Genomic DNA, 21,790 nt, shown 5'->3' with positions numbered 1-21,790 from the left:
ACTGTCTGCGTGGTGTTTGAGAATTCTCCCTGTGTCTGCTCGAGTTTCCTCCAGGTCTTCTTGTTTCCTCCCACAGTTCAAAGATATGCAGATTAGGTGGATGAGCCATGCTAAATCGCCTAAAGTGTCCAGGGATGTGTCAGTTGGGTGGATTGGCCTTGGGGAATGCGGGGTTACAGGGATCGGGTGGGGGGAGTGGGTGCGCATGGGATCCTCTTCAGAGGGTTGGTGTGGACCTGATGGACCAAATAGCCTACGTCCACACTGTAGGGAGTCTATGTGCTGCCTTCTATGCAAAACACAAGGTTTCAGCATTAATGGATGAGGGGCAGCTCCCAGTGACCCTATTAAGAAAGCTTGTCAGAAACTTACACTTCATCAACACAGTTGAGTGGTTTCTCCATCCGGTATCCAAGCGGCAATTTCTCATAAAGTTCAGCACAGGTCATTCCACAGTACGGGGTGCCACCTAGTTGCAGAGATTAAAGTAGGAATATTTTACTACCTCAATGCCTTTCCCAGAATTATCTGCAAAGTGCTAACATAGTTTTAAAACTTTCAGTTATTTACTGTAACATCAATAATAGGAATCCACCACTAGTTATACATCTATCTTCACAGCTCGTCAGTCACACAAGTTCTGCCTGTAAAGTGCTCACATCATTGCACATTCTGCAAGATTAATGACCAGGAAAACCTGTCCCAATGGGAGTCTGGAAAATTATAGATTGGCTATCTTGACTATTATAAAACAATATGAATAATGTTTAATGATGTTACTTACCTAAACTGACAATCTCCCACAAAAGAACTCCATATGACCATCTACAGAACACAGTGAGAAATTTTGCAACATGTTAAACTTAAAAACATGAAAATAATTTTTAAAAAATAACCTATTTTACTGTATAAATAGAGGCTGTATAATTAAGACATAAATACACATCGATAAATTTGCTTTTGAACACATCAAATTTCATATCAGCACCTTTTTGACAGTAATTTAGTGGATCAGATTGCCTCTCTAGAACTGGTTGGATCTGGCACAGCTTGATCACCTGATCAAGGTGATCCGCAATATTATAACTTGAACAGTCAAATATGGGGGAACCATAGATTCCAGTATCTGTTATATGAATCATGTAAAATGAAAAATGTTTCTTTACAAAGCAATATCAGTGCTAAACAAATCCACCACTTTACTTATCGCAAGTCACAATTCATTTTAGCAGCTCAAGAGGGAATCTATTTCCACATCTCTTATCAATCCCAGTTTTAAATGAGTTACAAGAAGTTGAGGTCCACCATTCCTTGCAGTCAAGAGTCTGGGAAATGTTCTAATCATCCTTTTTAAAGCTTTTTTTTGTAAAAGTGCTAAACAGGATGAGGGATACAATGATGGAAATTATTTTTTATCCATTTTTGTCAAGCAATGTCAGCACTGAGCCCACTGCCACAGTACGTAAAGTGCAGTCAGCTGCAAAATAAAACTCCTGACAAACTCTGTTTCGGTAATCTTATTAAATCCGAAGCTCAGGAGAGCCCTGCTTCAAAACAGCAATATACCGATTGGTTCAGTTCCATCCTAATACTCCTTTGGTATTTGTCCTTCTCTGTGCAATTGTTAACTTAGTACCAGATTAGGGACTATGCATTTATTTTATTCCACCTACTCTGAGATGTTATTATACACTCCAGGAGAAGACTTTAACCTGGGCTTCCTGGCTCTAAATGCAGGGACATTACCACTGCACTACAGGAGCACTGCCCCTCCCCTTTTAGGGGTTATGCAGATATTTTCTAATTAGTCTGTTCAGAGATATTATTACACACCTCTGGAGCTGATGGAACTTGAACTCGGATCTCGTGGCTCAGACATAAAGCCACTAATACTGGCACAAGAGTTTAGGGATTATGCGTATGAAATAAGGACATCATAATCAGCTGTCACCTACTTAGCTCCTTGAACCTGCTTCTTCTATTAATATGATCATGTCTGATCTTCTACTCCATCTCCACCACCTTCTCATATTATTCCCATATTCTTCCATTCTGAGTCCAAATCTCTGCCCTGAGCATTAGCTTAAGTTCTAAGGCTTCACAATTCTTTAAGTGAAGACATTTCTTTATGATTCAGTCTAAATGGACAACTTCCTGTTCTAAAACTATGACCCTATGTTCTATCTGTGGGCAAGACCTTTGCAGCATTTATCCTGTCAATACCTCTCAGTTTCAGAGCCTAGGACAATTTAAATTAATCATTGTAGGACAGCCTTTTCATCCTAGAAATGAATTTCATGGATTTTTTTTAAGATTAGATTAGATTACTTACAGTATGGAAACAGGCCCTTCGGCCCAACAAGTCCACACCGACCCGCCGAAGCGCAACCCACCCATACCCCTACATTTACCCCTTACCTAACACTACGGGCAATTTAGCATGGCCAATTCACCTGACCCGCACATCTTTGTGACTGTGGGAGGAAACCGGAGCACCTGGAGGAAACCCACGCAGACACGGGGAGAATGTGCAAACTCCACACAGTCAGTCGCCTGAGGCGGGAATTGAACCCAGGTCCCTGGCGCTGTGAGGCAGCAGTGCTAACCACTGTGCCACCGTGCCGCCACTTTGAAAAAGTGTTGCATCCACTTTGAAAAAGGCAATATGCATATGATCACATTAATATTTAGCTGGGATCCCAGCACATTCACTGTGAAAAAGGAACTTACACATCACTGTTTGTGGTATAGACACTGTAATTTAAGGATTCAATGGCCATCCACCTGACTGGCAGCCTTCCCTATTAGAATGGAATAAACAGCAGTGAATAAATATAAAGTAAAAATAATATATTTCATGCTATTGCACCGAGCGTACAACTCATGATTTTCTATCTGATTGATTTTAATGTAGAGCACTTCATTTTTCCAATTAAACTTCTGCTGGGGTGGCGTGGGCTTTTGGTGCACTGGTTGCTCAGAATGATTCTGTTCATAGGTGATCTACTGGATAAGGCATTCATTTTTGAGGATTCCTCCTGATGTGGGATCTTGCACCATTGGACGAAAGTTATTTAATTAAAAAGGTGGGCACAGTAAATGGTTAGTACAATTTGTCATGCATCTGCTATTCCAAAGATCAACAGAAAATTGAAACTTTGATACTTCTGATTGAACAGAGGGAACAAAGTTTCAGAAAATTGCACTCTACATTCAAAATGTCATTTGATATGCTCCCCCAAAAATATCTTCAGTTTTTTTCAAATCTGTGGTTTCTGCCACCTAGAAGGACAAGGAACTGGAGTTTGGTAACACCAAATGTGACAAGCTCCCCTCTGTCCTACAAACCGTTTTGACTTGAAACTATATTGTGATTTCTTCATGAGGTCAAAATGTTGAATCTACTCTCCCTAATGTCATTGTGGGTGTGGCTTCACCACAGGCACTGCAAAGAAGAGAACTTACCACCATTTTCTCAAAGGCAATTATGGGAATGGGCAACAAAAACTGGCCTAGCCAAGGATTCTGACATCCTGGGAATGGCAGTTTTTTTAAAAATGTGATAGCATACTCACAGTAAATACCCTCTGAAATGACCTGGCAAGTTATCACTTTGATAAAAAAAACGTCTACAAAGGAGGTACTGCAGTGGTTCAAGAAGGTAGCTTGTTCACGAGAGCATGTTTGGATTGGGGAAAATGTATTCGCCTTTCCAGTGTTGCCTATATCTGTGAGTGAGTAAATGTTAAAAAGAGAGATCTAGAAGAAATGTTCAAAGTGGTGGAGAGGTTTAGGGAGGGGATTCCGAAGCTCTGGACCAGGATAGTTGCAGGCACCATGAACCTTACTGTTCTTAGAGATCTGCAGGTGTGATTTCATAACATGAAATATCTTGCACTCACCATTGTCTTCTTTACATAAACCTCCTTCCCCCTTGACAATCCAAAATCTGCTATTTTTGCCACGTAGTTGTCACCCACAAGAATATTTCTAGCTGCCAAATCTCTGTGAATAAACTAAACAAAAGAGGACACTATCAATACATGGATATTGCATGGCTTATTAAACAAGCATCAACCAAAACAAAGGAGATGGATTGAGTGAGCAAAGTCAGAGCCTCTGAAATGATACATGCTTCAGTACAGGCCTGATGGAAATCAATCAGGAGATGACAGAAAAAAAAATCAAGAGCTGAATAAATTTTGGGGAAGCTAATTTGCCTGTTTGACTTTCACACATTTTCTTATTAATTTCCAAATGATATTTTTGAACAACAGTGCACGCAGAGAACTTATGAAGTCAAAGAATTCAGTTAATCTGGTATTGAAGTTCCAAATGTAACTTTTGGTCTGTCACACATTGGGGAATCTTAGTGGTCGAGTACTATGATTGGTTAGAAATGGTAAATGGAGCTCCAAGGAATTATTCTGTTCACCCTCAAAAGTCGGTCTAGGAAAATGAAAATTATGTTCTGTAGATCTCCTGCTAATGTAGACATTCAGTTCTTCTTGACGGTATTGTTACAAGTAATATTAGAGGGGCCAAATCCCATCAGTCTGGACTGGATTGCTATTCATGTCCCAAAGAGGACTCAAATGTATTAGCCCATTGCAAAATATCAGCTTCCCTCACCTTAACCACACTGAACCAAAACAGAACATAACACTTACAAATAGTGAGCTCACCTTTTTTCTGAAAAAAAGTGACATGCAAATGAGAAAATAAGAATGATGATGACAGAAATAACATCACAACAAAAAGCAAACCTGTTTCTGGCTGAGATAATCCATGCCCTTTGCCACATCAGCTGCAAACTGCAGCAACTGCTGTGAGGACAGAGTGGAAGCAGTGCTATGTGCAATAGCGTAAGCCGGGTCTGTGTCAAGCACTCTGCTGTTTCGCAAAAAATCCAACAAATTTCCATGTGGTGCAAATTCAATTGCTACGTACAAGTATCCTGCAAGAACATAAAGATCACACAGAAGAGTCAGAGTACAGATTTTTTACAGAAAGATGATGTGATCAGCAGCACTGCCTGAGAAAAAGAGAAAGTGCATAGATTAAAAAAAACTTGAATTTATCTAATATCATTAACATTATACACCCCAATATGCTTCACATACATCTTATCAAACAAAGTTTGATCTCAATTCACAAAGGTGACGTTACAACAGGTAACTGAGTGCTTGGTCAAGAATGCAAGTTTAAAGGAGCATCTTAAAAGTGAAAAGAGGAATGGTGAGATGGAGAGGTTTAGGGAAGGAATTCCAGATTTTAGGGCTCAGGCCAACAATTAAAGAGCAAACAGAATCAAGGAGGTTCACGATTAGATTAGATATCCCAGAGTGGTGTAGACACTGGAAGGGAGTACAGAGATAGGTAGGCACCAGGTCATGAAAGGATTTGAAAGAATGAGATTATTTATATACAAAAAAGTTTCAATATTAATTATCAGTACCCTCTGCTCTACTTTCCCAATCTCAGAATTGTTTCCAATACTCGGACATGAGGAGATCTTAACCAAAGATTGTTCCATTTCTGTGTTTTGAAGTAAAGAATGAAAATGGTAATTAAAATCATTACAAAAACAGAAGTTGTGGGTAAAGCTCATCAGGTCTGGCAGCATCCGTGAAGAGAAATCAGAGTCTGGTGACCTTTCCTCAGCAACCTTCATGTTGGGGCTACTGCTCCGGGAACATGGGTTGAATCTTCTCACAGGAACAGATGAAATAAAATGCAACTAATACATTCTGGTATTAACAAAGCTAGTTCTCTGTAATGGTGTTCATGAAAGCATCAGTGATTGTTGTTAAGCCCATTGGTTCACCAGCTTCCTTTAGGGAAGAGAATTTGTCATCCTTACATCATCTGGCCTACATGTATGTGACTCCAGACTTACAGCAATGTGATTAGTTCTTAGCTGCTCTTGACTACGGCCAATGTAATAGTGATGACAACAAATGTTGGTGTTGCAGCAACATCCACATCCCATGAAAGAAAAAAAGAAAAAGTAATCCTCCCAAACAAATATAGAGTTAGAAACAGATTTCATCTACTATTTTCATTTATAATCTGCTTTGTAAAAATCAGTTCAGTCTGTGATTCATACTGCATGAATTCCTCACAATTAGAAACAGAGACTCATAGATTATCCCAATTGCGGATGTTGAGAAGTTCAGAAAATATTGCAGCACAGGAGGCCACTGCACCTCTTTGAAAGATTTATCTGATTATTCCCACTCAGATGTTCTTTCCCTATAGCCCTACAAATTTTCTTTTCAAGTATTTATTCAGTTCACTTTTGAAAGTTACAACTGAATTCAATTACATCACCCTTTCAGTCAACACATTCCAAGTCGCAACTCACTACATCTTTTTTAAAATAATAATTCTCATCTTTCGCTGCTTCTTTTGTTAAATGCCTTCAATCTGTGTCATCTGATTATGGACCCTCCTACCATCGGTTTCGATCTTTTTAGTATCTGTAGTAAAACCCTTAATGATTTTGAATATCTCTACTAAATCTTGCATTAACCTTCTGTTGTCTTTTAGATCTAAGAGTATGGGTTTCTGTGAAGATATCCTGAAAGCAATGTTTCTTTGAAGGACAAGCAATGCCTACCAAGAGTTAATACATTTGCAAGATTCCTGTCCATGCACTCCCTTGCTGACTTGTAATATTGTATTCCAGTCCCAGTTTTCCTTTATTTATAAGGTTCCCCTGCAGAGCTCTGTAAAGATATATTATACAGATTTTTGTAGAATAATAATTTGTAAAATTGTATGGGTCAGCAAGGAAAGAATGAGTGTGTTCCTTTGCTGCTCCTGTGGGAAGTGATCATGATAAAATTTTAAAATCTTATACTTGACAGACCCTTAAATATAAAAGTCTCTTGAATATTGAACATGAAGCTGCTAATGAATATGTGGAAGCAATACTTTGTGTGAATTCATGCTGAAACAAAAATTAATGATATTTTGTAGTTTTCAGCCTTTGAATCATTGAAACAGGTTTTTAATGTAGTCAATTCTAAACCTAAGCTTTTTGTCTGTTAATTACCCCAGTAAATTTCTGAGAGACTGACTGTTCTCATAAAATGGATTTCCAGTCAGAGTACCTTCAGTTGCTAACCTATTACAGAGTCACAGGATAACAGGGTCAGTCATTGCTGATCAAGGGATGCAGGAAGGCAATAAACTGTCTCTGTTTACTGGAATGTTCCAGCTGTTTCCTTTATAGTTCTGTAAAATTAGAGAGTAATTCAAAGTTAAGGAGAGACTTTCTTGTAAAACTGAAATTTAGCTAACTGGAAAAGATGATACTTGACAACATGCAGATTCTCACTTAGCCAGAGTGGAAAATATTAAAAAAATGAAAATATATAAAAAGAAATGCAGTTAGAATTCAACAACACTTGTCCAACAGAACGCCTCAAATTTGAAACCTGTGATATGATGAATTCTCTGGTACCTTGTACCATATATGTAACCCCAAGAACAATTATTATGAATAATATAATTAAATGTCACTAATAAAGTTAAAAATCACACGACAGCAGGTTATGGTCCAACAGGTTTACTTGGAAGTATAAGCTTTTGGAGCGCTGCTCCTTTGTCAGGATTATAGAACACAGAATTTATAGTAAGAGATCAAAGTGTCATACAACTGATGCAATGTACTGAACAAACCTAGATTGCTGTTGAGTCTTTAATCACTTAGAATTGGGTTGCAGTTTCAATTCATTAGTATGTAAATCCAAGAACTTCTTTCAAGCCACAGTCCCAAGATAACAAATTTATTTTTTAAAAAAGGTGATATATCAACTACGACAACACATTAAAGGTGTGAGGTCAGAAACTATCTGTATCCTGACCTTGAGTCAGACTGGTTCTATTTCCAAAGTAGGAATTGATAAAATGTCACATAGACTGACTGCCTATAGATTGTGTGCTTTTTGAACAAAATAGAATGTATCTGCAAAGAAGTTCTGGGATTTACATATTAATGAATTGAAACCTGCAATCACATTTGAAGTGGTTAAAGATGTAACAGCAATTTAGGTTTGTTCAATGCATCGCATCAGTTGTATGACACTTTGATCTTTTACTGTAAATTTTGTGTCTTATGACCTTGCTCCACTAACTACCTGACGAAGAAGCAACGCTCCGAAAGCTCGTGATCAAGACCCCCACTGGAATCAGGAGTCAACTTTCTGGGGTCAGGAGCTCTGAGGCATCATTGTTACAGGTAGTAGGCCCACTTTAACAGATCTTTGCTCTCATAGCCCCTCATCCCATTCTCTTATTCTCACTGAAGGTTTGTACCAATTTTCAAACCTTGAGATTGGGTCACGGTGGGGAAAAATGTTTCAGAAGCACTGATGTAGTGCAATAAATTTTACATTTTATGTGTTTGAATATTTATTCACTAACTCAAAAATGGATCAAGTTTTGAGGAGAATGCAAGACAGAATTGCATAAAAGCCAAAATTGCAGCAGGTCTGACAGTCCGGTGTCTCAGCGGTTAGTACTGCTGCCTCATAGAGACAGGGACCTAAGTTTGATTCCTGCCTTGGGTGACTATCTGTGTGGAGTTTGCACATTCTGTCAGTGTCTGCTCGGGTTTCCTCCCACAATCCAAAGATGTTCAGGCCAGGTAAATTGGCCTTACTAAATTGCCCATAGTGTTCAGGGATATATAGGTTAGGTGCATTAGTCGGGCGGGGGGGGGGGGTGGCAGTAAATGTAGGATAGGGGAATGGGTCTGGGTGGGTTACTCATTGGAGAGTTGGTGTGGCCTTGTTGGGCCAAATGGCCTGTTTCCACACTGTAGGGATTCTATTCTATGAAGAGAAAGGGACAAAGTTAACATTCTGAGTCTATTATGATTCACCTTTAGAACAAAGAATCATATTGGAGTCAATATTAACTCTTTCTTTCTCCAAAGTTGTTGTGAGACCTGCTGAGTTTCTCCAGAATTTGCAGTACTTTGCTTTTATGTAAGAGACCCTTGTAATATTGAGAGTATTAATTATTTTACATAGTTGATTGTACCATATGTAAGGCACTTAGAAGCAGATACATCCTAATTGGTGCCTAATATTGTTTACCACTTGCCCAGAACAATTCTTAACTCAGTAGATACCAGTCAAAAGACAGCCATCATTTGCACCCATGCCATCTTTGAAAGATTGCTGTGCATCTGGACACACATTGGCAATTGTGGCGTTACCTTACTGGCAACAAAATGGTACAACAACCATAAAGCCACGTTTCCCGTGACACATGCTGACAAGTCCATCATACATACAACTCCATTCTCTCACCCTAGTCACTGTTTAACTAACACATCATGCACTTTACATGACATCACCGATTTACCATATGAACACTGCCTTCACATCACTTTTATTCTGTCCTTAATGCCCATTGAAGGCTCACAACTCATCACTGACCAGGAGGTGAACATCATGTACATCACATAAAGAGAAACTTTTATTTACAGACACCAAAAATTATCAAAAAAGCAATAGAAGCTGAAGTTCATCCTCACACCACTACTAGCGTAATAACCAAGGACTATTTTACTGCCTACAATTGTCTACAAGGAGCAGCATGGTGGCTCAGTGGGTAGCATTGCTGCCTCACAGCTCCAGGGACCTGGATTCAATTCTTGCCTTGGGTGACTGTTTGTGTTAAGTTTGCACATTCTCCCCATGTCTGCGTAGGTTTGCTCCGGGTGCTCCGGTTTCCTCCCTCAATCCAAAGATGTGCAGATTAAGTGAATTGGCCAGCTAAATTTCCCATAGTGTTCAGAGATATGTAGGTTAGGTGCATTAGTCTGAGGTAAATGCAGAGTAGTAGGGGAATGGGTCTGGGTGGGACAGTCTTCAGAGGGTCGGTGTGGACTTGTTGGGCTGAAGACTTGTTGCAACCAACTCTCATCCACTGGAACTGTATATCAATCAGGATCTGTCTTGCTTTTAGTGCCCAATGCAGCTGAGCTCTGTCATGGCCAAGGACATCTTTCTCCTCACAATGTCCTCATCTTCCTCCTTGGAAGACTGCTCCTTTTTCCTCAGTTCCTCAGCATACAACTTATTGCCTGGTTATCTGCTCCAATTTTGCAGAGCACAACATGCCAGGATGATGCAGCATACTTTGGTTGGACTGTAGTGGAGGCCCCCCACTCCCAGATCTGTCCAAGCAGTGGAAGCCCATCTTCCGCCCCATTACCTGCTCCACATGGCCCTGATTGAAGCATGGGCAGCATTGTATCTGCACTCTGCACCAGTTAGGGGGCTGCTCATTAGTATCATTAGCCATGGACTCAGCGGGTAGCTCTTGCACCCCCAGGTAACCAACTTTGTAAGGACCCGGACCCTCAAATACACCAGGTATATCTTGGAACACTAATGTACAAATCATGACAGCTGCCACGGTAGTAAACACATACCACCAGGAAGTTGTAACGGAGATTGCAGATTACTTGAACATTACTCAATGAAACCCCAATCTGTTGAAAAATTCCACAATGTTGCGATAGGATCACCTCAGTGCCATATGCATGCAATTGACGGCACTCTCCACCTGGAGAATGTGCTTTTGAATCCAAATGTCAGGTTTTAGCACTGACTTTGCCTTCGAGAAATGAAATGAACTTGTGACCATGGCATAAATGACATTGGTCACTGACCTGCTACATTTTTGAGTGCATGACCGAGAGATCCCATACTGGCAGTATTATACAAATAATGTTTTACTTCTGTGCGGACCTCCAAAATCTAAGCATGGCAGTAACTTCCAGAAATGGAAGTCAATGCTGTAAATGACATCAAAACACCAATCACTATGCATGGGCCCTCAGAGTGCAGCTTCGAGGGAATGCTGCACACAGGTCATCTATCACTAACTGAAAGAAGCCAGTTACAAAGTGGTTCAAAACAGCTAGCATCTTCACAGCTGTCACAGCCTCCCACTTCTGCAGGTCTCAGGTTCAGCATCAGCTTTTGGCAAAATCCCATCATGATATTCCAAGATATACAGACCCTGCATTAACGCTGCATCTTGTTCATCTACAGGAATTGAATGAAAAACACTAAAATTCCTATAGACCATATGGATCCTGAGGGGCCCTACAACAGCAGCCCCAAGCTGGAGTTGTCCACAGGACCCTGCTGCTGCTTCAGGTCTTGCCATTGGACCTGCTCTTCGTTTATCTGTCTTCACTTATTAGGAAGTCAGCCCGACAACCAACATCCCAGAATTGGCTGGGCAGAATACTGATAGAAATCACAGAACCCCTACAGCCCTTTGGCCCAACAAGTTCACACTGACCCTCTGAAGAGTAACCCACCCAAACCCATTCCCCTAGCCTATTATTCTATATTTGCCCAACTATGCACCTAGCCTACACATCCCTGAATACTATGGGCAATTTATCATGGCCAACTCACCTAACCTGCACATCTTTGAATTGTGGGAGGTAACTCATGCAGACATGGGAGAACTTGCAAACTCCACATAGACAGTTGCCCAAACCCAAAGCTGGAATCGAACCCAAGTCCCTGGTGCTATGAGGCTGCAGTGCTAACCACTAAGGCAGTGTGCAGCCCTAATATGCACACCTCAAGATGAAAATGAACTATGTTGGGAACATAAGGACTGGAAGACATTCCTGGGTCTCAGAAGAGTTAGCGGTGACATACCCTGTAGATGAGAGCTGCACATACTCCCCCATTTAATAAGGCATACAGTACCCGAATAACACAGGCCATGTCTCCATCTGTCATTCAGCTTCAGCCACTGTACATGCACCAAGCTGCTGAAGGTGCCATGCAGGCTCATTATATCAAATTTGAGTCCTTGCCACACTGAAAACACTTTCATATCCCAGACCCACATCAAATATTCAAACTCTCATTTCATACAGTACAAACTGTATGAAACTACATGACAGATGATTTAGTCCCCCACAAACAATGGTTCACCTTTGGCCAATGCTAGCCTCTTTTCATGTCATTGGCATCTTAATGCTGGTGAAGTTAGTAGTAATGTTCAATTTGCAATAACCTATGATGGATTATGCAAATGATGCATATCACCTTTGTCCAGCATGTGATTCATAAGTACCTGCACGGCAAATGGGCAAAGAAATTATGACAAATTAAATGTCGCTGGGGTTTGCAAATGTCTCCTTCATATAGGTTCATAAGAATTATACAACATGGAAACAGACCCTTCAGCCCAACTTGTCCATGCTGACCAGTTATCCAAAACTGATCCAGTCCCATGTGCCAGCATTTGCCCCATATCCCTCTAAATCATTCCTATTCATGGACCCATCTAAATGCCTTTTTAATATTGTAATTGTACCTGTCTCCATCACCTCCTTTGGCAGCTTGCTCCACATTTTTGTGAAGAAGTTGCTCCTCAGTCTCTTTTAAATCTTTCCGCTTCACCTTAAACCTATGCCATCTGCTACACTGGGAAAAAAAGCTTGGCTAATCACCTGATCCATGCCCCTATGGTTTTATAAATCTCAATAAGGTCACCCCTCAGCCCCCAGTGCTCCAGGGGAAAATACTCAAGCCTATTCAACCTCTCCCTTTAGCTCAAACCCAGCAACATCCTTATAAATTTTTCTAAACCCTTTCAAGTTTAATAACACCTTTCTTGTAGCAGGGACACCAGAACTGAATGCAGTATTCCAGAAGTGTCCCAACTCATATACTCAATGTGATGATCAATGAAGGCAAGCGTGCCAACTCACTTCTTCACAAGCCTGTCTACTTGTGACTCCACTTTCAAGAAACTATGCACCTGCACCTCTGGGTCTCCTTGTTCAGCAACATTCCCAGGGCCCTACCATTAACAAGTCCTGCCCTGGTTTACCTTCCTAAAATGCAGCACCTCACATTTATCTAAATTAAATTCCATCTGCCATTCTTCGGCCCATTGGCCCATTTAATCAAGGCCATGTGGTACTCGGAGATAAACTTCTTCACTATCCACTACACTACTAATTTTGGTGTCAATTGCAAACTAACTAACCATACTTCCCATGTTCACATCCAAATCATTCATATAAGTGATAAAAAGCAGTGAACTCAGCATCGGTCATAGACCTCCAGTCTGACAAACATCTCACTATTACCATCTGTCTCCTGCCTATAAGCCAATTTTGCATCCAATTGGCTAGCTCCACATGGATTCCTTGTGATCTGACCTTGCTAACCTAGTCTAACATGTGGAATCTTGTTGAACTCCTTGCTGAAGTCTATATAGGCAATGTCCACCTCTTTGTTATTACCTCTTAAAAATTGCAATCAAGTTAGAGAGAGACAATTCCCCACGCACAAAGCCATATTGACTATTCTTAATCTGTCCTTGCCTTTCCAAGTGCATGTAAATTCTATCTCTCAGAATACCTTCCAACAACTAACCTACCATTGACATCAGGCTCAGCAGTCTACAGTTCCCTGGCATTTCCTTACTACTTTTACATAATGGCACCACATCAGCCACCCTCCAGTCTTCTAGCATCACACCTGTAGCTATTGATAATACAAATATTTCAGAAACAGACCCAGTAATCTCTTCCCTAGTTTCCCAAAAAGTTCTGGAATACACCTAATCAGGTCCAAGGGATTTATCCACCTTCATGCATTTTAAGACCTCAAGCATGTCCTCTTTTATAATATGGACATTTTACAAGGCATTACTATTTATTTCCCCAATTTCCCTAGCTCTATGTCCTTCTCCACAGTAAAAACTGACACAAAATATCCCTTTAGTATCTCACCCATCTCCAGTGTTCCACACGTAGATGGCCTTCTTAATCTTTAAGGGGCATATTTTCTAGGAGAAAGTGAGGACTGCAGATGCTGGAGATCAGACTCAAAAAGTGTGGTGCTGTTAAAGCCCAGCCAGTCAGGCAGCATCTGAGGGGCAGGAGAGTGGATATTTTGAGCATAAGCTCTTCATCCTATTCTCTCTCTAGTTATTCTTTTGCCCTTACCGCACTTGTAGAATCCCTTTGTATTCTTCTTAACCCTATTTGCCAAAGCTATTTCACGTCCTCTTTTTACCCTCCTGATTTCCCTCATAGAATATAGAACATTACAGCCAGTACAGGCCCTTCAGCCCTCAATGTTGCGCCAACCTGTGAAATCATCTAACCTATACTATTCCATATGACTATCCAATGACCACTTAAATGCCCTAAAAGTTGGTCAGTCTACTACTGTTACAGGCAGTGCATTTCACACCCTACTACTCTGAGTAAAGAAACTACCTCTGACATGTGTCCTATATCCATCACCCCTCAATTTAAAGCTATGTCCCCTCATTCTAGCCATTGCCCTCCAAGGAAATAGGCTATCACTGTCCAACCCGTCTAACCCTCTGATTATCTTATATGTCTCAATTAAGTCACCTCTCAGCCTTCTTCTCTCTAACAAAGACAGCCTCAAGTCCTTCAACCTTTCCTCATAAGACCTTCCCTCCATACCAGGCAACATCCTTGTAACTCTCCTCTGAACCCTTTCCAAAGCTTCTGCATCCTTCTGAAAATGTGGTGACCAAAACAGTATGCAATACTCCAAATGTGGCCGCACCAGAGTTTTGTGCAGCTGCAGCATGATCTCAAGCTTTTGAAAGTCAATCCCTCTACCAATAAAAGCTAACACATCGTATGCCTTCTTAACAACCCTATCAACCTGGGTGGCAATTTTCAAGGATTTATGTACATGGACACTGAGATCTCTCTGATCATCTACACTACCAAGAATCTTACCATTAGCCCAGCACTCTGATTTCCTGTTACTCCTTCCAAAGTGAATCACCTCATGCTTTTCCACATTAAACTCCATTTACCACCTCTCACCTCAGCTCTGCAGCTTATCTATGTCTCTCTGTAACCTACAACATTCCTTGTCGCTATCTACAACTCTACCGACCTTAGTATCATCCGCAAATTTACTAACCCATCCTTCTATGCCCTCATCCAGTTCATTTATAAAAATGACAAACAACAGCGGACCCAAAACAAATCTTTGCGTACCCTACTAGTAACTGAAAGTCAGGATAAATATTTCCCATTAACTACCACCCTCTATCTTCTTTCAGCTAGCCAATTTCTGATTCAAACCGCTAAATCACCCTCAATTCCATGCCTTTGTATGTTGTGCAATAGCCTACCATGGGGGACCTTATCAAATGCCTTCCTGAAATCCATATACACCTTATCAACCACTTTACCCTCATCCACCAATTCGGTCACCTTCTTAAAGAACTCAATAAAATTTGTGAGGCATGACTTACCCTTCACTTAACTGTGTAGGCTATCCCTAATCAACTTATCTCTCTCTAGATGATTAGAAATCCTATCTCTTACAACCCTCTTCAACACTTTACTCACAATGAAGTAAGACTCACAGGTCTATAATTTTCAGGGTTGTCTCTCCTCCCCTTCTTGAACAAGAGAACAACATTTAATATCTTCCAGTCTTCTGGCACTGTTCTTGGAGACAATGACGACATAAAGAGCAAAGCCAAAGGCTCGGCAATCTCTTCCCTGGCTTCCCAGAGAATACTAGGATAAATCCCATCTGGCCCAGGGGACTTAAATATTTTTACACTTTCCAGAATTACTAACACCCCCTCCTAATGCACCTCAATCCCATCTCATCTAGTCACCTGTATCTCAGTACTCTCCCACTTAAGTATGCACCTATTGCCCCTATACCTCTCTGGGAATTCACTTGATTCCAATGGTTTATACCTAACCTGTGCCTCCTTCTTTCTCTTGAGCAGAGTCTCAATTTCTTTAGTCATTCAAATTCCCTACACATAGCAGCCTATTACTTTGCACAAACACATTACATCTCATTACATGGACTCTCACTACATCATTTTTAAAAGCCTTCCACTTCCCAACCATCCCTGTACCTGCGAACATCCTCCCTCAATTGACTTTTGAAAGTTCCTGCCTAATACCATCAAAATTGGCCTTACTATAATTTAGAACTTTAACTTTTAGATCAGGCCTAAAAGGTCTACTATTTTGAACAAATAGAATTATGATCATTTGCTCCAAACTGTTCCCCTATTGACATCTCAATCACTTGCACTGCCTTATTTCCCAAGAGAGGATTAAGCTTTGCTCTTTTTCTAGTAAGTGCATCCATATATTAAATAAGAAAATTTCTTCTATACATGTAACAAATCCCTTTCCATCCAAGCCCCTAACACTATGGCAGTCCCGATCTATTTTTAGAAAGTTAAAATCCACTATTATTACAACTCTCTTATTCTTACAGTTACCTGAGATCTCCTTGCATATTTGATTCTTAATTTCTCGCTGACTACTGGAGGGGAGGGGGGCGATAGCGCAATTCCAAAAAGGTCATCATCCCTTTCTTATTTCTCAATTCCACTCATATGACTTCACTGGAACATTCTCCCTAAGTCCAACTAAATTGTCATCCTTAAACAAAAACACCACTCCTCCTCTATCTTGTCCCTTTCTATCCTCCTTACAGCATCTATAACCCAGAATATTAAGCTGCTAGTCTTGTCCTTGCTTGAGCTATGTTTCTGTACTAGTTACGATATCTCAGTCCCATGTTCCCAACCATGTCCTAAGTTCATCTGCCTTATCTTAAGCTTTTTGCCTAATATAGTTGTTTGTTCAACATTTTCACATCCAGCAAACATGGATTCTATGTTTTTGCCCATCAAACTGACACTAACTGTCATAGCCATTTCCTAGTAGCACTTCATATCTAAAGAACAGCAAGTGAAGGCAGTGAATGCAACTCACAGTCAATGACATTAGAATGAGAAAATGCCTTGTCATCAGGTACCATCCTCCTAAGCCTTCATGTCTCCTTTTGCCTCACATTATCATGACAACCTAATTCCATCCATCTCCCCCAATGTGGATGTGACTGAACTTTGACTCCATGTCCCTGAGCCTTAAAATGACACCTTAATGAGGCCCACTCTGTCCCTTTTTGCTCCCCTTGTGGAGGCCAAGGTGGTGGTTACTGCCTTCAACAGACCCTTCCCAGAGCCGACCAGGTCCTTCAATGTTGCCCCACTTAGTTGCCATATTCCTGGATCTGCCCCTCCCCTCAACATCACCATCCTTGCTCCCATCTCTGAAAATACTTGTGCTGTCTCTCCATCAACGTGGCAGAACTGATAGCCCTTGGCTCTGGCTGAAATATCAACACGCTAACAGGCAAGGCAAGTCTTGGATGCTGTAAGTATGCAGGTCTGTGCTAACTGAGCATCCCTGAAATGCAGCTTGCTCCAGTCTTTGAGCAGGGATATCTGTTTGTATAAGCAAGGTGCCCATGCTGCAGCTTTTCACTGTTTTATGCCAATGTACCCTGCAATGCAAGTCTGTGTTGTGCGAGCAACATGCAAGTCAACCAGAGAGACAGTATGATGGTAAAGAGTGGTTGGCAAATGCTGGACCCAAATGTCTATGGATGATGGGTGAATGCAGCTGGAGTCCATTGGTCATACTCTGAGGTGCTACATGGAGGTCTTTCGTAAGAAGTCGAAAGCTGAATCCATCAGCTGCTTTGATTTCTGTCAAGTTTTCTCGTTGTGCAGCTCGTTTGCACATTCAGTGAAATAGGAAGCAATGAGCTAGTTGGACTATTAACAAAGCAATAATCCCCCTTAATTGATAATTCACAGCTCCCCAGTGGGAAACACAACAACAGCTTTCCATAGGAATAATAGATGGAACGAGATACTTCTGGCATTGAGAACAACCTAATCAAACTTCTTTTCTGGTTCTGGCATATTTCATGACAAAGTCTATATTGCTCAGGCCCATATAAGATTTCTCCCATAGTCTCTCCAAATACATTTTCCTTTTTTTAAATACATGAGTGTACAGAGGAACCTTGATTATCCAAATATCAAAGAAGTGTTTCAACACTGATCGTGTCTTTTGTTTACAATGATTAAAAATGACTCCGGCTTACTGAAATGCTGCTGAGAACAGTCCTAGACATTGATGGGAGCCCAGGCACCGTCTCCAAATTACTGACCACGCTCCCTCTCTCTCCACACACTTTCCCTGGAGTTCTACACAGGGATGTACCCTGAACCCTCCTTCCACAGATAATCTCTCCAACATTGTCCTGTACAGGGCAAAGGTGGAACCTGTCAAAAAATTGCAGTAAAACATTGTGTGTGCGTGCGCGCGCTATTTTGAGACACCCTCCAAAGGCAGCAGCAATCGTAGTCTTGGTGTCCACTCCATCTGCCCCAGAGGGGGGCAGAATTGGGGGGGGTGTGTGTGTGGGAGTTGGAGGTGCAGAAGGGGGGCAGGGGTTGTGGTGGATGGGGGTGCGGTTGTATGGGATTGGGGGGCCCGGCAGGGGTGGAAAGGGCCTCACGGGGGGTGAGAAGTCTGGCCAGCGGGTGGGGGCAGGGCAGACGGGGGACATTGTTGGATGGGGTTGGGAATGTGGAGGCGGACGAGGGCCGTGGTTCGGAGGGGAGCAAACTGGAGGATAGGACACAGACGGGGGTGTGCGGGGTGGTGTGGGGGCCAATGGGGTGGCGGTGTTGGAGGGTGAACGGTGGGAGGGGCGGACAGGGTGTGGGGTTGGGGTGTTTGGAAGCGTGGTTGGGGGCCGATAGGATGGCGGTGTTGGACGGGTTGGAGGATGGACAGGCAGACAGGGGCATGGACAAGGGGTGGGTTGAGGGTGGGGGCGGACGGGTTTGCGGGGGCATTCGCGTGATGTACTGCTGCCTAGTCTCCTAAATGGGGAGCGGACTTAGTAAGTGCTCACTGCATCAATCCCATTGAACTGATGGTGGTTTTGGGGGGGGGTTAGAGGTGGGAAGAGGGGGCGGGAGGCTTTAGCAATACTATAGGTTCCTTATACACAAGGGTGTGTCTGCTCAGAAACAAACCCTGAGACAGAGAGAGGGAGCAAGGCAGGCAGTGCGAGGAAAAAGGAAACTTCAGAAAACTCCAAGCCCCAGAGGAGAGGCATTGAATCAATTAACTGAATAATCAATTATCTGAATGAAATAGTGCCCGCCCATCTTGTTTGGATAATCGAGGTTCCTCTGTAGATTCTCGAAAGAGCGAGTCTGGGGATTTAACAATGGAAAATAATGAAATGGCAGGTGAATTGTACAAACATTTTGCATCTTTGTTCACAGTCTAAGATTCAAATAAAGTGATTATAAAATCATGAGGAGCATGGATAGAGCAAATAGTCAAGGTCTTTTCCCTGGATTGGGGGAGTCCAGAACTATAGGGCATAGGTTCAGGGTGAGTGGGAAAAGATTTAGGAGAGACCCAAGGGGCAACATTTTCACGCAGAGGGTGGTGTGTGTATAGAATAAGCTGCCAGAGGAAGTGGTGGAGGTTGGTACAATTACAACATTTAAAAGGCATCTGGATAGGTATCTGAATAGAAAGCGTTTAGTGACATATGGATCAAGTGTTGGCAAATGGGACTAGATTAATTTAGGATATCTGGTCGGCATGGATAAATTGGAGCAAAGTGTAATTGGATGGGTTTTTGAATAGAAAGGGTTTGAAGGGATATGGGCCGGGTGCTGGCAGGTGGGACTAGACTGGTTTGGGATATCTGGTCGGCATGGACGAGTTGAACCGAAGGGTCTGTTTCCATGCTGTACATCTCTATGACTATGACTCTCTATGACTCTCTAAGGGAGAAACTTAAAACAATTACAATCATCAAGAACAGGTCCAAAAAATACTTTTATTGACTTCACCCCAAGACTTCATCCCAAGATGTTAAATGAAATGTCTACTCAGATAGTTGTTGGATTAATCCAAATTTTTGAAAGCATGTTCTACAATCTTCTTGAATAATAAAATCCTGTTGGAATTTGACAGATTGGATGCTGAAAGAATGTTTTAGCTTCTGAAAGAAATTAGAGAGCATAGTTTAAAAACAAAGGGGTCTCCCATTTCAAGTACATACAGCATTTCTTTTCCTGAGAGTACGGAGTGTCTTTGGAACTCTGCTTCAGAGGGTGCAAGACACTTAGTTATTGCATAATTTTAAAGTAAAGGTAAATATATTTTTTTCTCTAACAAGGAGTAAATGATTATCAGGATTAGCCAGAAATGTGGAGGAGAACAAACAATTATATCACCCACAATCTTATTGAATGTTGGAATATGTTAGAGGTGCCGTATGTTTGTAAATAACACAGACTGGCATTTAGGGATATATAACCTTACTAGTAACAAGAAACATTCTGTCAAATTAATATTCCTCCAAAGAAATATTCTGAAACAGTGTTAGACAGATTGTATAGTGGTGACTTTGAGTCTGTGGTGTATTTCCACCCTATTTATGATCAATATCACAGAATGAGAGAGAAGATTATGATGAACCTGTACCTCTGTGTTCGCAAGCTCCCAGCAGGTTAATTATATTTGGGTGATGTCCAAGTCTGCAGAGAACTTCCAATTCTCCAGCAAAGTCTCGGTGATCATCTTTGGATGCATATTCTATAAATGTAAGAATCACAGTTAAGGCCATGGCAAAATTAGTGCTAATAACATCAGTTAGTTTTTAACCTCCAGTTGTAAGTGCTAAGAATGAACAAATATTTAAATTTTATACCATTTCCACACTGTTTTGTCACCAACAATAAATAGCAGCTTTAATGCAATAAAATGTCCTGCCTGAGATGTTTCACAAGGGAAAATATCAAATAAAAGTGACACCAAGGCAGACAGAGAGATTATTAGGCCAGGTGATCAATGGCTTGATCAAACACCAGGGTTTAACAAGCAATTCAGAGAAGAATAAGTTTAGAGATGGAGAGGTTTAGGGAGGGAGTTCCAGAACAATGGGCCCAGATGGTTGACAACATGGTTGCCAACAGTGCTACACAGAATATTGGAGAAGTGTGAGAATTGGTGGAGAAATGCAGCAATTTCAGAAGGTTGTAGTTGGCAAACATTAGTGATGGGGAGAAGTCAAAATATTTACACACAAAGATGAATGAAAAAATTAAAGATGCACTGACTGTCAGTGCATATTCAAACTTTTTGATTAACCTTGCACACAAATCTGATGTCAGTTTGTGTTGAGTTTAATTAAACTCTGTTTTGAAAAATGAATGGCAATTCAAGGTTAGTTAACCTGCTCCTTGATCCTGAAAAGGTAGCAAATGTAAACTCAAAGAATGGATTGATTTGATAGGGACTGATTTCTTTTAGCGATATGAGTTGAGAACAGATATGTCAGTTGTCCGGGATTATCCAAGGTTTCATTTGAAGATTAATCTGTCCATTTTAAAAATACAGGGATACAAATATATTTAGTCACAGATGTGATGTGGGTGATGCTGGTTGGTCAGCATTTATTGCCCCTCCCTAGTTGTCTTTGAGAAAGTGGAGGTGAGCTGCCTTCTTGAATTGCTGCAATTCATTTAGTGTATGTACAGCCAATGGGCAATGAGGGAGGGAGTTCCAGGATTTTAAACCCAGCAATATTGAAGGAACAGTGATACATTTCCAATTCAGGATTCAGAAGAATCTGGGGAGCAAATGGAAATTGTGGATCTGTCTCCAGGGGCTGAATTCAGTTCTTTTATCCATGTCTGAACCAAAGCTGTAATGAGATCAGGAGCTGAGTGGTCCTGGTGGAACCCCAAACTGGGTTTCATTGAGCAGGTTATTACTGAGCAGGTGCTGCTTGATAGCGCTGTTGGTGACACCTTCCATCACTTTACTGATCGAGAGTAAACCAATACG

General features: G+C 41.3%; 1 protein-coding gene across 1 annotated transcript in view; it reads right to left on the bottom strand.

Moving 5' to 3' along the window:
* tek (TEK tyrosine kinase, endothelial) overlaps nt 1-21,790 on the bottom strand; it is a 122,026-nt gene that overhangs the window by 6,054 nt on the left and 94,182 nt on the right. The window contains exons 16-21 of the mRNA XM_060839881.1: nt 20,426-20,536; nt 4,767-4,957; nt 3,903-4,016; nt 2,731-2,801; nt 785-825; nt 373-469 (exon numbers count right to left, since the gene is read on the bottom strand). Coding sequence (XP_060695864.1) covers nt 373-469; nt 785-825; nt 2,731-2,801; nt 3,903-4,016; nt 4,767-4,957; nt 20,426-20,536 — 625 coding nt within the window. The remainder of the gene's footprint in view (nt 1-372; nt 470-784; nt 826-2,730; nt 2,802-3,902; nt 4,017-4,766; nt 4,958-20,425; nt 20,537-21,790) is intronic.

This window comes from Hemiscyllium ocellatum, chromosome 2 (genome assembly GCF_020745735.1).
Source record: "Hemiscyllium ocellatum isolate sHemOce1 chromosome 2, sHemOce1.pat.X.cur, whole genome shotgun sequence".
Taxonomy (NCBI): Eukaryota; Metazoa; Chordata; class Chondrichthyes; order Orectolobiformes; family Hemiscylliidae; genus Hemiscyllium; species Hemiscyllium ocellatum.
Note: the sequence above shows the minus strand (reverse complement) of the source record. Positions and strands in the feature narration are given on the sequence as shown.